The 12,851-nt window shown below is 34.5% G+C and overlaps 1 protein-coding gene across 1 annotated transcript in view; it reads right to left on the bottom strand.

The window, feature by feature from the left end:
* Positions 1-1,674: 1,674 nt before the first annotated feature.
* Positions 1,675-12,851, bottom strand: part of TMEM55A (transmembrane protein 55A) — a 50,659-nt gene continuing 39,482 nt past the window's right edge. Inside the window, exons 6-7 of the mRNA XM_008583472.1 lie at positions 4,047-4,137; positions 1,675-3,224 (exon numbers count right to left, since the gene is read on the bottom strand). Coding sequence (XP_008581694.1) covers positions 3,081-3,224; positions 4,047-4,137 — 235 coding nt within the window. The 3' untranslated portion in view covers positions 1,675-3,080. The remainder of the gene's footprint in view (positions 3,225-4,046; positions 4,138-12,851) is intronic.

The raw sequence follows: 12,851 nt of genomic DNA, 5'->3' as shown, positions 1-12,851 counted from the left end.
AGTGTTTAAATTTCCTTAGTTTTTTCAATACATACACATAAAATAACTTTTTTCCTAAAAGTGGACCATACTCTACATATTGGCTGTAATCTGATTTTGTCATACGATATTTTGTGAAGCATTTCCAATTCAATAGATGAAAACTGTCATCATATTCTTAATGTTATTTCATAGTATAGGTGTGCCATAATTCATTTCACCAATTCCATATTATTAGATTTTTTTTTTTTTTTTGTCTTTTGTCTTTTTTCCGTGTCCGGCAACGGATCGCAACCCTCAGTGTTGCCCCCGTACCGGACCGGGGACCGGCAACGGGATCGCAAGCCTCGGTGCTGCTCCCGTGCCTCGCTCAGCCAGTGAGCGGGAGCCGGTCTGTATGTGGGATCCGAACCCTCGGACGGGAGCGCCGCCGCGCTTCCCAAGCGGCGCACTATCCAGTGCGCCACGGGATCGCAAGCCTCGGTGCTGCTCCCGTGCCTCGCTCAGCCAGTGAGCGGGAGCCAGTCTGTATGTGGGATCCGAACCCTCGGACGGGAGCGCCGCCGCGCTTCCCAAGCAGTGCACCATCCAGTGCGCCACCGGGCCGGCCCATATTATTAGATTTTTAGACTATTTCTTGTTTTTAATCTCTACTATAAACATAAATATGATAAACATCATTTTACATACATATCTGCTTTCTTATCCATAATAACTTTAAGATAAATTCTTAGAGATAGAATTACAATACTAGGTTAAAAAATACATGTGTGTGTGAGTGAGAGTGTGTGTGTGTGTTTTCCCATAGCCTTAACATTACAGAGATATCATTGCTCTTTTTCATTCTTTGGTAATATAGTAGATAAAAAATAGTATGTCTTTCTTTTAACTTATATTCTTTGATTATTAGTAAATTTTTTAAAAGTTCATGTTTATTACTTATTGTATTTCTTCTTTTGTATAATTGCTTTTTCATGCTTTTAGACCCTTCCCATATTACAAAGGTTAACTCCTTCTACTATTTTGAAAATATCTTTACCAATTTGTCTTTTGGCTTTGCTTATGATTTTTCTTCAGAAGTTTTTGGTTTTGTTTTGTTTCATCGTCCACTATATCAATCCTGTCCTCTATAATTTCTTTTAGGTTCCACTTGGAAGGTTCTTCCTTAACTCAAGATTATACAAATATTTACCAATACGTTCTGGTAAAATATAAAGTATAGACCCAAGCATATATAAGAATTTAAAATACCAATTCATCCAATCATTTATTCATTCATGCATATTCGTTCATTCATGTTTATTGAGCACATATACACCAAAAACTGTTCTAAATAGGGATGAAGCAGTGAACTAGATGGCCAAAGTTCATGCTCTCATGGGGTTATATTCCAGAAAAAATATAATCATATACAATGCTGTTACAACTGGTTAACCATTAAGAAAAGATTATTTCATACTTAACACCAAGTGTATTACAAATGGATTTAAAATCTGTATTTAAAAAATAAAAAAATGTAAAAATAATGGGAAAAAACATACCAGCCAGCCACCAAAAAAGAAAGAAAAGAAAAATAAATGAAAAAGCATAAATGAATATTATATAAAGAAATATCTTATACATAAAAACTTTAGAGCAAGATCTCAAGGCAATTTTGGAAATGGCATCTTATTTTTTAAATGGAATAGAACCAGGTAATTTTTGAACAATAATCTTTATTAGTGTATTTTCAAAGATGCATATAATCCTGAGCTACTGCATTTATACATTTCTCATTTATTCTTTGAAGTTTACATGTATTTTGTTCCAAACTTTCTGATGAGTACATTTTTATATTAATAAGGAACATAACTTAAAATATTAGTCATCCTTGGAATCCTCAATTAATTTACTCAGATTATCTCAATATCGAATTCTACTACATTAAAGACTTTAGAACATTACTTCTCAATTAAGCAATTTCTTTTTCAAAACTGCAAACATGGGCAGTGCGAGAGCTGATTCCATAAATCCTAATGAATTCCTACAAAACTATGTTGCTTTTTGTCTCTGAACTATTTCCTGAATAAATTGTGTAATTGTCTGACCAGTTTCATTTGAGAATAGTAAGAGTACCTCTAGTTGGAACATTTTAGCTAGTGTAAAATGTCATAGTCTCCCTTCACATATAAGTAGTAGTATATAATTATCCCAATAAGAAAAATTTACCATGATCTAATGAAAAGGAGCACAACCCAATGTAAATATATCTTTGATTAAATGGTTAAGTATTATAAAAGATGTTATATGAAATACTTCCTCCAGTCTATAAAGGAATACACACAGCTGATTAACATTAAATTCTGTAATTCTGGACCAGATCTTTTATAATTGGTAAATAAAAAGACAAAAATAAAAGACAAATAGTTCTGTGATCTTTGAGAAAAGACGTTTATCTAACATCTCCAACAGGGACAAATAAATATTTTCATTCTTGTATTTTAAGTTACTACCAAAATATTGTATCTTTCTACAAACAACAAAAAACAAGCATACAGTATCTAGAAATGTTTTTTTCTCTGAAAAGAATATGAAGCCTTTGAAGGTACACTCAAATTTTTTCCTGAATAAGGTCACTATAAGTAAGGTTACTTACTGTAAGCAGTTCAAGCAAAATGCATATTGCTTAGATTTTAAAGCAAGCAATTTTGATACTGTTTAATTAAAATGTAAGTATAAATGTGAAACTATTGTAGAAACATTTATAAACACTTCTTGGGAATACTCACAGATCAGCAAATCATGAAATAACCGATTTAACAATAAGAAAAGGTGATATTATACGTAATGTTTGGTGATAATCCAAAAATATCTTTAAGAGATGTGAAAGAACAAGAAAACACAGCTTTTTTACTCCAAATTTGAAAACCTAGCAGCAAAACAAACAATTTGCATATAATGTAGTGCAATGGGCATTTGTTCAAAAAAGACCCCCAAAGTCTTGAAACTATTATACATAAACCAGAATGAAATCTATTAGGATAACTGATTTAAAGATGTCCAGAATAGCTTATCAAGAACTGCTAGACACTCTCACCTGCATCATTGAATCATAAACAAGCTTATGCAAAACTGTGTTCTGGATAACTGACTCGTATGGCTCCCCAGTAACAAGCTCGGATAAGGCAGATCAAACCTAAGAAATAAGCAATTGCCCAAGAAACATAGGTTGCATGAAATCGCCGTGAAAAATCTTGGGTGCCAACCTAAAACAAAAGCAATATAAAAACAAAAGATTAGCAACTTTAAGAAAATACCTGATTAGAGAAATTCTGTTGGCATACATGTGATTTTTATGAAATTTATTCCCAAACTGAAGCCAAAAAGTTCCTATAAAATATTAGTAGTTGTATCTGTTAACTATAACTGACAGAGCATTGCTACTTTTTTTAACTATACATTTTATAAAGTAAAAAAAAAAGCACAGTAAAATATGTTGTCTCTAAAACAAATTTAATCTATATAACTCCTTACTATCATGTAACACAGTTGGACATTGTCAATAATATAGTACCAGGTGTACTAACTGTGGAAAAAAGGAGCATGGAAAGTAAATGGCAGATTTACAGATCAGTTCCTTCGTTTTCTGGCATGGTCCCCATGCTGCCTGCTTAGCTTCAGTCTTCTATAAAAATAAGCCATCCTCGTTTTGGTAACAAATCTCTGCTTGATTTGTTCAAAGAGAAGAATGGTTTTTAGACCTCCAGAGATGAATGAGTGATGCTTTGAGTATAAGATACTCTGTGGCCATGCAAAATTGATTCAAGCTTTTGTTAAATGGATGGTAAAGTCCCCAATGTCAAGGACTTTCAGAAGGGTCCAAACATATCATTTCACCTGGATGGGTGAGCACCATTAAAAACAGGTTCATGGATTTGGTTTCAGATTACCATAGTCCTTCAGAAGCTTCCAGGCCTGGCATGTCAGGGAGGCAGCCTCTTCAAGGATCACTGAAGGTGTCCCAGACTTTATCAGTGACTACTGATAAGGTTGAGAGGAAAAGATTCTAAGGGTAAAATAATACTCACAGTTAATCCAACTCCAATGAAAATACATATCATTCCAATGGTAATATATGCACAGCAGCGTCTTCGTGGAAGTGCACTACCCACTGAGGAGCTGCAAATTCATGAGAGCAAAAGAGAACATTAAGTATTTACATAACGATTCTCCATTTCAACGTTGTGAGTTCCTATCTATGCCTTTAGTAACATTATTTTATGTACTTTTATTCATCTCATCAACTTGATAAACAAGAACATGCATAAAAAGGTCATCTTTAGTGAGTGACAAAATCATAAATAGTGAATGTAATGTGTGATATTATTGTGGCTTTAAACAAAGTTCAAGCCTTGGTTATTGACAATATCTACAGTCACTGTGGTCCCTAATAGTCTTCCAAGATAAAAACCCATTTCCAAAATATCTATTCCAGAATGAAAATTCAGTGCTTTCTCACAAATGCCATTTGATTTTTTAAAAATTATTTAACAGTCATAAGAGTATATGCTTAGTGTAGAAAATTTGGAAAATAGAGCAAGAAATAAAAAAAGAAAAGGAAAATTACCTATAACCACATAAAATAGCCAATCAACACTTTGGCATTATTTTCCTCCAGGCATTTTTTTTTTTTTTTTTGTAACTTACCAATATAGTTTATAGCATGAGCACTTTCCAATGTCATTAAGTTTCTTAACTGGAATTCCAATGTATGAATATAATATAACTAACAAATTCCTTACTACTATACACTTAGTGTTTTTCCTATTATAAACAATGCCATCATTTAAAAGCATTGTTCTTATTTTTTATCATTTTCTTAAGTTTTTTTTTAGAATTACGATTACAAAGTTAAAGGTGTTAAACTTTTAAAAGTGTTTTATTAAAAGTGTTTTAATACACATCAAAAGGCCTCTAAAAAATTCAAAAAAGCATATACTGCTACCACACTTAATTGAAATTCCAAATCTAATAGTATTTAGCTTTTTCCACTTCTAATTTTGGTAATTTTCAAAATGATACAAGTATAGCAGAGAACAAATAGACAAATTAGGACTTTCTTCTCTGCCTAAACATACATTTATTTGTTAACATATACTATATGCCAGGCACTGTGTTAGTGAATGACATAATGAAGTATCGAAATTGTCTTTGTATAACCAGTGTTAAGAGCATGTCTAACACAGAGTAATCTCTTAAGGAACATCTGTTGAATTAGTGAAATACATAAATGCATAACTTACTAGGCATATTTAGAAAAGTGCTATACCAAAGAGATTAATTTTGTATAAAAGTAGAATTTCCTTTAATTCTCATAATTTTAAGAAAAATTGAAAAATTTGCTATAAATATTATCATAAGTGATCCTGAATACTTGAACCCAAACATAAACATCTGGATGGACTGGGGGTCATCATTAATTACTCTATTGTACAGTTCTCTGACTGAAGTTACTAGGACATGTAGGATTCATTGCCTTTATGTTCTATTTAGCCTCAGAGTACTTTTGGTTTAATTCCTCTGCATCCATTTGGTAGTATTTCCTTATACCTCACAGCTGATCTTTCTTTTCATTATTACCTCTGTATGAAAAAAAAAAAAACACAGGTAGTAATATCTGCCTCCAGCTGTCTCTAATCTACCATGCATTAGAAGCTAACTAAGCTTATTAGAATTATATATTGATAAGTCAAAAGATTCAAAGTGAATATCAGCGCAGCTTTTCTGTGAGCCAAGAGAATACACTTGAGTACATTAATTTCAGTGCATGAATTCTGCTTAGAAAACCTATGCCCTTTTTTTCATCACTCAACTTAAACAGTCACTACTTCTGAGAAGTCTTCCCAGAAAAGAAACAACCTACTGCTACTTCACAACCCAAGTGCCATCTCTTCACAAGGGTAATGCAAACCAACAAGCACCAATTGCACGAATAATAAAATCTCTCACACATTTAATACACATGTGGTGTCTACATGCAATATACAAGTGTACTTCAAAAAGTTCATGGAAAAATTGGATGAAAAGATAATACCAAACATTCCATGAACTTTCTGAAGTACCTTTATACAGTGTTGTTTAGCATGTGTTAAAACTTTATATGTGTGTATGTTAAAATGTATGCTTCTGTGACTTGCCCTTTTTATTTGCTCAGTACTCAACATGATACTTCCACATTGAGATGTGAAGATCTAGTTCATTCATTTCACATCTTCCATTATATAAATATGACACAGTTTGCTCGTTCTCCCTGTTGATGAACATTAATTATTTTTCTTAATATTTTGCCATTATAACAATGCTGCCTTGAACACTCTTTCATATTTCCTCATGTACATATCCAGGAATTTCTCAAACATATACCTAGGAATAGAACTGCTGGGTTGTATTGTAGACATATTTTCAACATTTGGTATTGTTTCATTTTTAAAATTTCATGGGTGTGAATCGTATTTTATTCTGGTTTTAATATGTATGTCCCTGTGTTCTAGCAAGGCTGATGATCTTTTCAAATGCTACTTGACTCTACGTTTCCTTTTTCTACTAATTGCTTATTCTTATCTATTGTCCTTTTGTCTTAGGCTGACTTTTGCTTACTGATTCACAGATAATATTTATATAATCTGGATATTATTCCAGGCATCTATATGTACTGCATATATCCTCTAATAGCCTGTGCTTTTAAAATTTGTTTTTAATAATGTGTTATTGCTCTCCAGTATTTCAGCTCTATTATATTTTTGTTTCTCTAAATTTGTTAGCATTATTAATATTATTGCTATTGTTGTTTTTGCTATTTTATACGGTCAGTGTTTCTGATAAATGTTTACAACTTCTCGATTTACCTTTTCTCCTTGTATTGCAGAAATTTCTTTTGGAATATATTTTTTTTACTTCCCTAGTTCATCTTTCAGCAGATTTTAAAGTGAGGATATCAGGATGGTAGACATCAAGGGTTTTTGTTGTTGTTGTTGACTGGTTGGTTGATTTTGCATTTGAAAATATGTTTATTTTACCTTCATTATTTTATGATGGTTTAGATAGATCTATTATACCAGTTTGACAGTTAATTTCTCTTAGTATGTTGAAGTACAGTTATTTTTAAACTTGATTTCTGGCTTCCATTGTTGCTGTGGAGATGTTTGTTGACAGAACTATCTTTTTTATATTGAAAATCTTTCTTTTCTCTCTGCTTTTAATATCTTCTATTTCTGTTTGGTTTTCTGCAATTTCCCTACAGCACATTTATTTATTCTGCTTGAATGTCATTATTCTTTTGGAATCTAAGGGTTCATATCTTTCACAGATCTAAAAATTCTTCAAATTTTTGTCTCATCTTTTCAAAATGCTCTATTCTATTTTTTATTTTTTCCTTCTAAATCAGATATATATTAGATGCCCTAATATATGTTCTCTTAATCTTACTTTCATTTTTGTGTCTCTAGGCTGGATTCTGGTTTATTCACTTAACCTCTATCTTCCAGTCCATGACTTTAGTCTTCAGCTTTATATGATCTGCTGTTTAACCTGTCCATTGCATTTTAATTTCCATAATTTTTAATTTCTACAAGTTCTATTGTTTCTTTTTTTAGTCTGTCTGGTTATTTATTTATTTTTATTGGAGACTGTTGTAGATTCATAAGCAGTTGTAATAAATAATAGAGAGAGATCTCATGTACCCTTTACTCAACTTCCCCCAATGGTAACATCTTGCAAAACTATAGTACAATATTATAACCAGGATATTAACATTCATACAATCCACCAATATTTGCATTTATTATTTTACTTATATGTATATATACATGTCTTTAATTCTACACAATTTTATCACACGCACAGGTTCATGTGTCCACCACCACCGTCAAGACACAGAACAGTTCTATTTCAATAAGGCTGCTTTTATAAAGACACCCGTCTTCCTACACACTCCACACCCCATGCCCACCGTACCATTATTATTCTGTTCTCCATTTCTAAAATTTTATCATTTGAAATTTGTTACATAAATGGAATCACATTGTAGGTAACCTTCTTTCACTGGCTTTTTCAACTCAAAATAAATTCCGTTCATTGAAGCTGTTGCATGTGTCAATAGTTTATTCCTTTTTATTGCTGAGTAGTATTACAAAGTATGATGTGCCACGGTTTGTTTAACCACCTGGATTGTTTCTGTTTAGGGCTATTAAGAATAAACTTACTATAAACACTCACGTACAGGTTTTTGTGAGTACCTGGTCATTTTGAAATAGTCTTTTATATATTTCCTATTTAAAAAAAAAAATTACACATGGTTATATCATATTCTATATCTAATAATTGCAAATCCGAAGTCTTTGTGAGTCTAATTATGCTGTTTGTCATCAATGCCTATTCAGCTTATAGTATCTTGTTTCCTCATATGGTTAGTAATTTTTGCTGAAAACTTATTTTGGCAGACCTTAATACAAGAAATCCCGGCATGCATAGTTTAGGGGTGCCTTTATCCACAGAGAATTTCCATTTGCTTTTCCCAGGCTCCCCAGAGTGATTCCAACCCTAAACCACTTTAAATTGATTTCTGGGTTTTCCTAGACCATATAAACGATATAAAATATAAACCTCACACTCATTGTTTATAAATTCTCCACTTTGTAATCATCTTTTTCTAGTGGATTTTTTTTTTCCTGACCTACTTACTCTTTTCTTGGAGAATAATACTTTAAGGACTTTATTGGGAAGGGGGTGTCATTCCAACTCCCTGCCTTCTGTGAAGTCAAGGCCTCTCTCTTTCTTTACATGAACATTCAAGTCTCTAGGTCCCTACTTTTGGCATATACCCTTAGGATAGCCCTGGCTGTCATTTCATTTTTGGCCCCTGGGGATTTTCTTAATTTTCATATGAGCTGAGCTATGCATTTAAGTATGTTTGTTATTGTTATTATTTTTTTATATTAAGAGATATGAAAGTCAAAAGCATATACAGAAATGTGGACAGTGAATCCCCAAGAGGAAAAGGTCATTAATTTTTCCCAAACATATAACTATTCACTCTTCAAATTATTAACTTTCCCCTTCACAAAAACATCCTATGGAACACTAGGATTATGATGGATACCTGGAAAATGCTAGCGTAGCTACTGCTGTAGAAATTTATAAGGGAAAAAGGTGCCAAGCAATGTTCCTTACAATTTTCAGATGAGATAGCCAAGGAAGGCTTTATTAGGTGGGGCTTAAGGATAAAGCAAGATGTGAACAGACAGATGGGGGAATAAGAAAGTCTTTTTAGCTGATAACAGTAGTATTGCTCAGGTAAGAAAAAAAATGTGTTCAAGGAACAAGCAGCAGAATAACTTTTACCAGGGCCGAGCCCGTGGCGCACTCCGGAGAGTGCGGCGCTGGGAGCGCAGCAGTGCTCCCGCCGCGGGTTCGGATCCTATATAGGGATGGGGGGGGGGGGGGGGGCGCGGTACGGCCGATCTCACAAAAAGCCAAAAAAAAGAATAACTTTTACCAGGGCCGAGCCCGTGGCGCACTCCGGAGAGTGCGGCGCTGGGAGCGCAGCAGTGCTCCCGCCGCGGGTTCGGATCCTATATAGGGATGGCCGGTGCGCTCACTGGCTGAGCGCGGTACGGCCGATCTCACAAAAAGCCAAAAAAAAGAATAACTTTTACCAGAGAAGGTTTCTGCATATGCATAGTAGAAGCAAGGGATATTTCAGCTAATTTGTGAAGTTAAATAGGTGTTTTTCATGCAGACAGGGTTGAGGAAGGGACTAGATAGGCCATTCCAGACCTAGCAAAATGAGATAAGGAACAGAAGAAACTGTATAATATGTTGATGGAAGTAGAATAATCTGTTCAGACTGGAACATAAGAGATTGTGTGCAGAGGTGCAAGAAAACAAAGATACCACTAGAAAAGTTAGACAAAGACTTCAACCTGGAGAACTGTATATAACTTGCTAAGAAGTTTAGAGTTTTATTTTGGATTTTAGGCAATGGGCCTATGGTAAATTATATGGTACACTTGTGCAAATAAGTAAAAGGTCTTCCTCAGAATACTTATATGCTACGAAATAGACAAACATACAATGAAAATGGTACCTCCTCAGGTTATGCAGTGTACAACCTGCACAACAGTACACTATGGCCATTAATTTGGGAGCTACTAATAGATTTGAAGTGAGAGACTTTAAAATCATATATGCATTTGGGACCATTACTCTAGTAAATGAATATAGAACTGCAAGGCTAAAGGCCAAGAGATAAATTAGAAAACCATTGCAGTAATCCTGGAGAGAGATGTTAAATACATGAACTAAAGTAGAAATAGTGAAAATAAGAGGACATAATTGAAATGTCAAGAGACAGAATACATAGGACATTACTATCTGGATATGAAGAATGAAGAAAAGATATACTCAGATTTCTGACTTGGTCAGCTGGGCAGATGGGATAACATTCATTAATGTAATATATTCACCAATACATAGGGAAGATGAGTTTGCAGAGTAGGGTGGGGGATTTGGTCATGTGTTTGAGACATCAGGTTGAAATAACTTTAGGCAAGATAGTAAATAGAGATTGTATAGTTTCATCTGAAGTACCGAAGAGAGATCTGGAGTGATTTAATGGCATATAAATGACAAAGGAACAAAGAAGAAAACCCAGATACAGTATGGCCAAGTTTCAACTCTAGAGAAAAACAATATTTAACAAGAGGAAATTAAGCCAACAGAAGAAATAAAGGAGTATTCTGAGAAATGGGAGAAATCCAGAAGAAAGCAGTGTCTGGAAAACATGAAAATTTTAAGGAAAAACAAAAACAAAAACATAAGATGATCAACAAAACCAAGTGCTACAGAAAAAACAAGCAGGATGAGGATTGAACTACTGGAATTTGCAATTGGGATGTGAAAATCATCAGAGCAAATTCAGTGGCCTCATGGGGACTGAAAGCTAATCATGCTTCACTCCAGAGGTAAGGGGATGCCACGATCAAATGAAGACATAAGCCTTGGAAAGAAGAGACCTGCTTCCCTCTGAGAAGATATGAAAGTGAGCACAGATATAGATAGGTTTATGAGTAGGGAGTGAGGGTGAGGGTGTTTACCAATAGCCTCCCTCATCTCCCACAGATAGGAAGAGGCAATTTATCAGCTGACACCAGGCGATGGAATTGGGGGTGCTAAGGTGGGGAGTTTAAGAGGAAAAATAAATATCTGGAGATAGCTGTTTTGGGAAACAGTGTAGGTAGTTAATCAAGGACACTTAAAAAGGAATATAGAAGGGCTGGCCCGTGGCTCACTTGGGAGAGTGTGGTGTTGATAACACCAAGGCCACGGGTTTATCCCTATATACGGATGGCCAGTTAGCTCACTTGGGAGAGCGGGTGCTGACAACACCAAGTCAGAGGTTAACATCCCCTTACCGGTCATCTTTTAAAAATAAAAGGGAATATAGAGCAAGGGTTTAGCTAAAGTGTAAAGTTATATACATTTGTTAAGAGTTAATCAATGTAGAATTGTTTCAGCTGTAGTTATTTTAGTAAAGGATAGGAGAAGCCATGGTCATTTGATCTAAGATTTGGGATTTGAAAAGCAGGTAGATGGGATGAAGAAAGAAAATCTAGCAAACCTAGAGGTCTCTTTAATATGTTCAAAATGCATTTATCATCCTCTATCGAACACATTTCTCCTAGATCCTGCATTCCCTAGCTTAGTGAATGGTTCCACAGACTCTCAGAAATAAGGTCATTCTTGACCCCAATCTCTCTCTCTTATCCTTTCACACCCAATCCTATCCATTCCACCTCTTTACAAAACACATCTAACCTTTGACTCCTCTGTAGCTTTGCACAGGTAGCTCGTTCTACAGTGAATCATCCACCCTCTTTTTCACATAATTCCCACTCATCTTTCATAACTTAGCTCACATATCACTCCCTTCTGAAAGCCTTCTCTCTTCATCCCTTTCCATCAAATCTTGATTAGAGGCTCTTCAAAGCAGAGCATGCTGGTCATTCCTTTTGCAAAGCACTTAAAACTTTATTATAATTATCTGTTCTCCCCTCTGTGCCCACAAGACTAGGTTCCTTGAAGGCAAGAATATGTCTTTCTTTGAGCATCCAGTACCTAGTACAGGACTGTCTGTTGAACTGCTGAATAATTATAAAATATAGAACTAAACAGCAAAATAAAAGGATAACATTTGAGTGTAAGAGTTTGTTGTTTAAAATAGGAAATGATTCACAAAGGAGTATATCAGTGATGTAGAAGAAATTATAATTATCAAGGATTAAATCAATATCTGCTAGTCTTAGGTCCATGTTAACATAGTCCAAGTTGTATTTCAGAATGCTAGAACTACATCTCCAGTCCAGTGGTGGCCACAAGCTGCCCACTTAAAAGAAAAACATCACCTCCAATTACAATAGTCACAGCTACTGCATGAGTAAGAAACAGTAATATGAGAAAATGCTTCTTGGTCTCGGGAGCTCTGGGAAGCTTTCCCCACGTTTTGTGAGGTAAACACACGACACAGTAGTTTAATAGTAATGAGTTAGTAACTCCTGCAACTTAAAAATAATTGTTAGGATATCTGCATTTAAATAAATAAAATTCTGTCATAAAGAAAATCATTCAAAAAGAACAGAAATCTAGACACCAGCTATGAGTGTTCATGTGATAACAGCATCTGTGCTCAAATAAGTAATGAATGCCCTGAGTCCTCCCATGTTTAGCATGTGACTCCAGTTCTACAAACCTTCCTCTTGGAATAATGTTTAAGCTGATTTATTCCATGTGAATTTTTATGCAAGTTGTTCCGTAAGTGACTGATACAAATTCTTCTT

This window comes from Galeopterus variegatus, unplaced genomic scaffold, assembly GCF_000696425.1.
Source record: "Galeopterus variegatus unplaced genomic scaffold, G_variegatus-3.0.2 Scaffold2924, whole genome shotgun sequence".
Classification (NCBI taxonomy): Eukaryota; Metazoa; Chordata; class Mammalia; order Dermoptera; family Cynocephalidae; genus Galeopterus; species Galeopterus variegatus.
The sequence above is the reverse complement of the archived record's forward strand: the minus strand, read 5'-3'. Positions and strand labels throughout refer to the sequence as shown.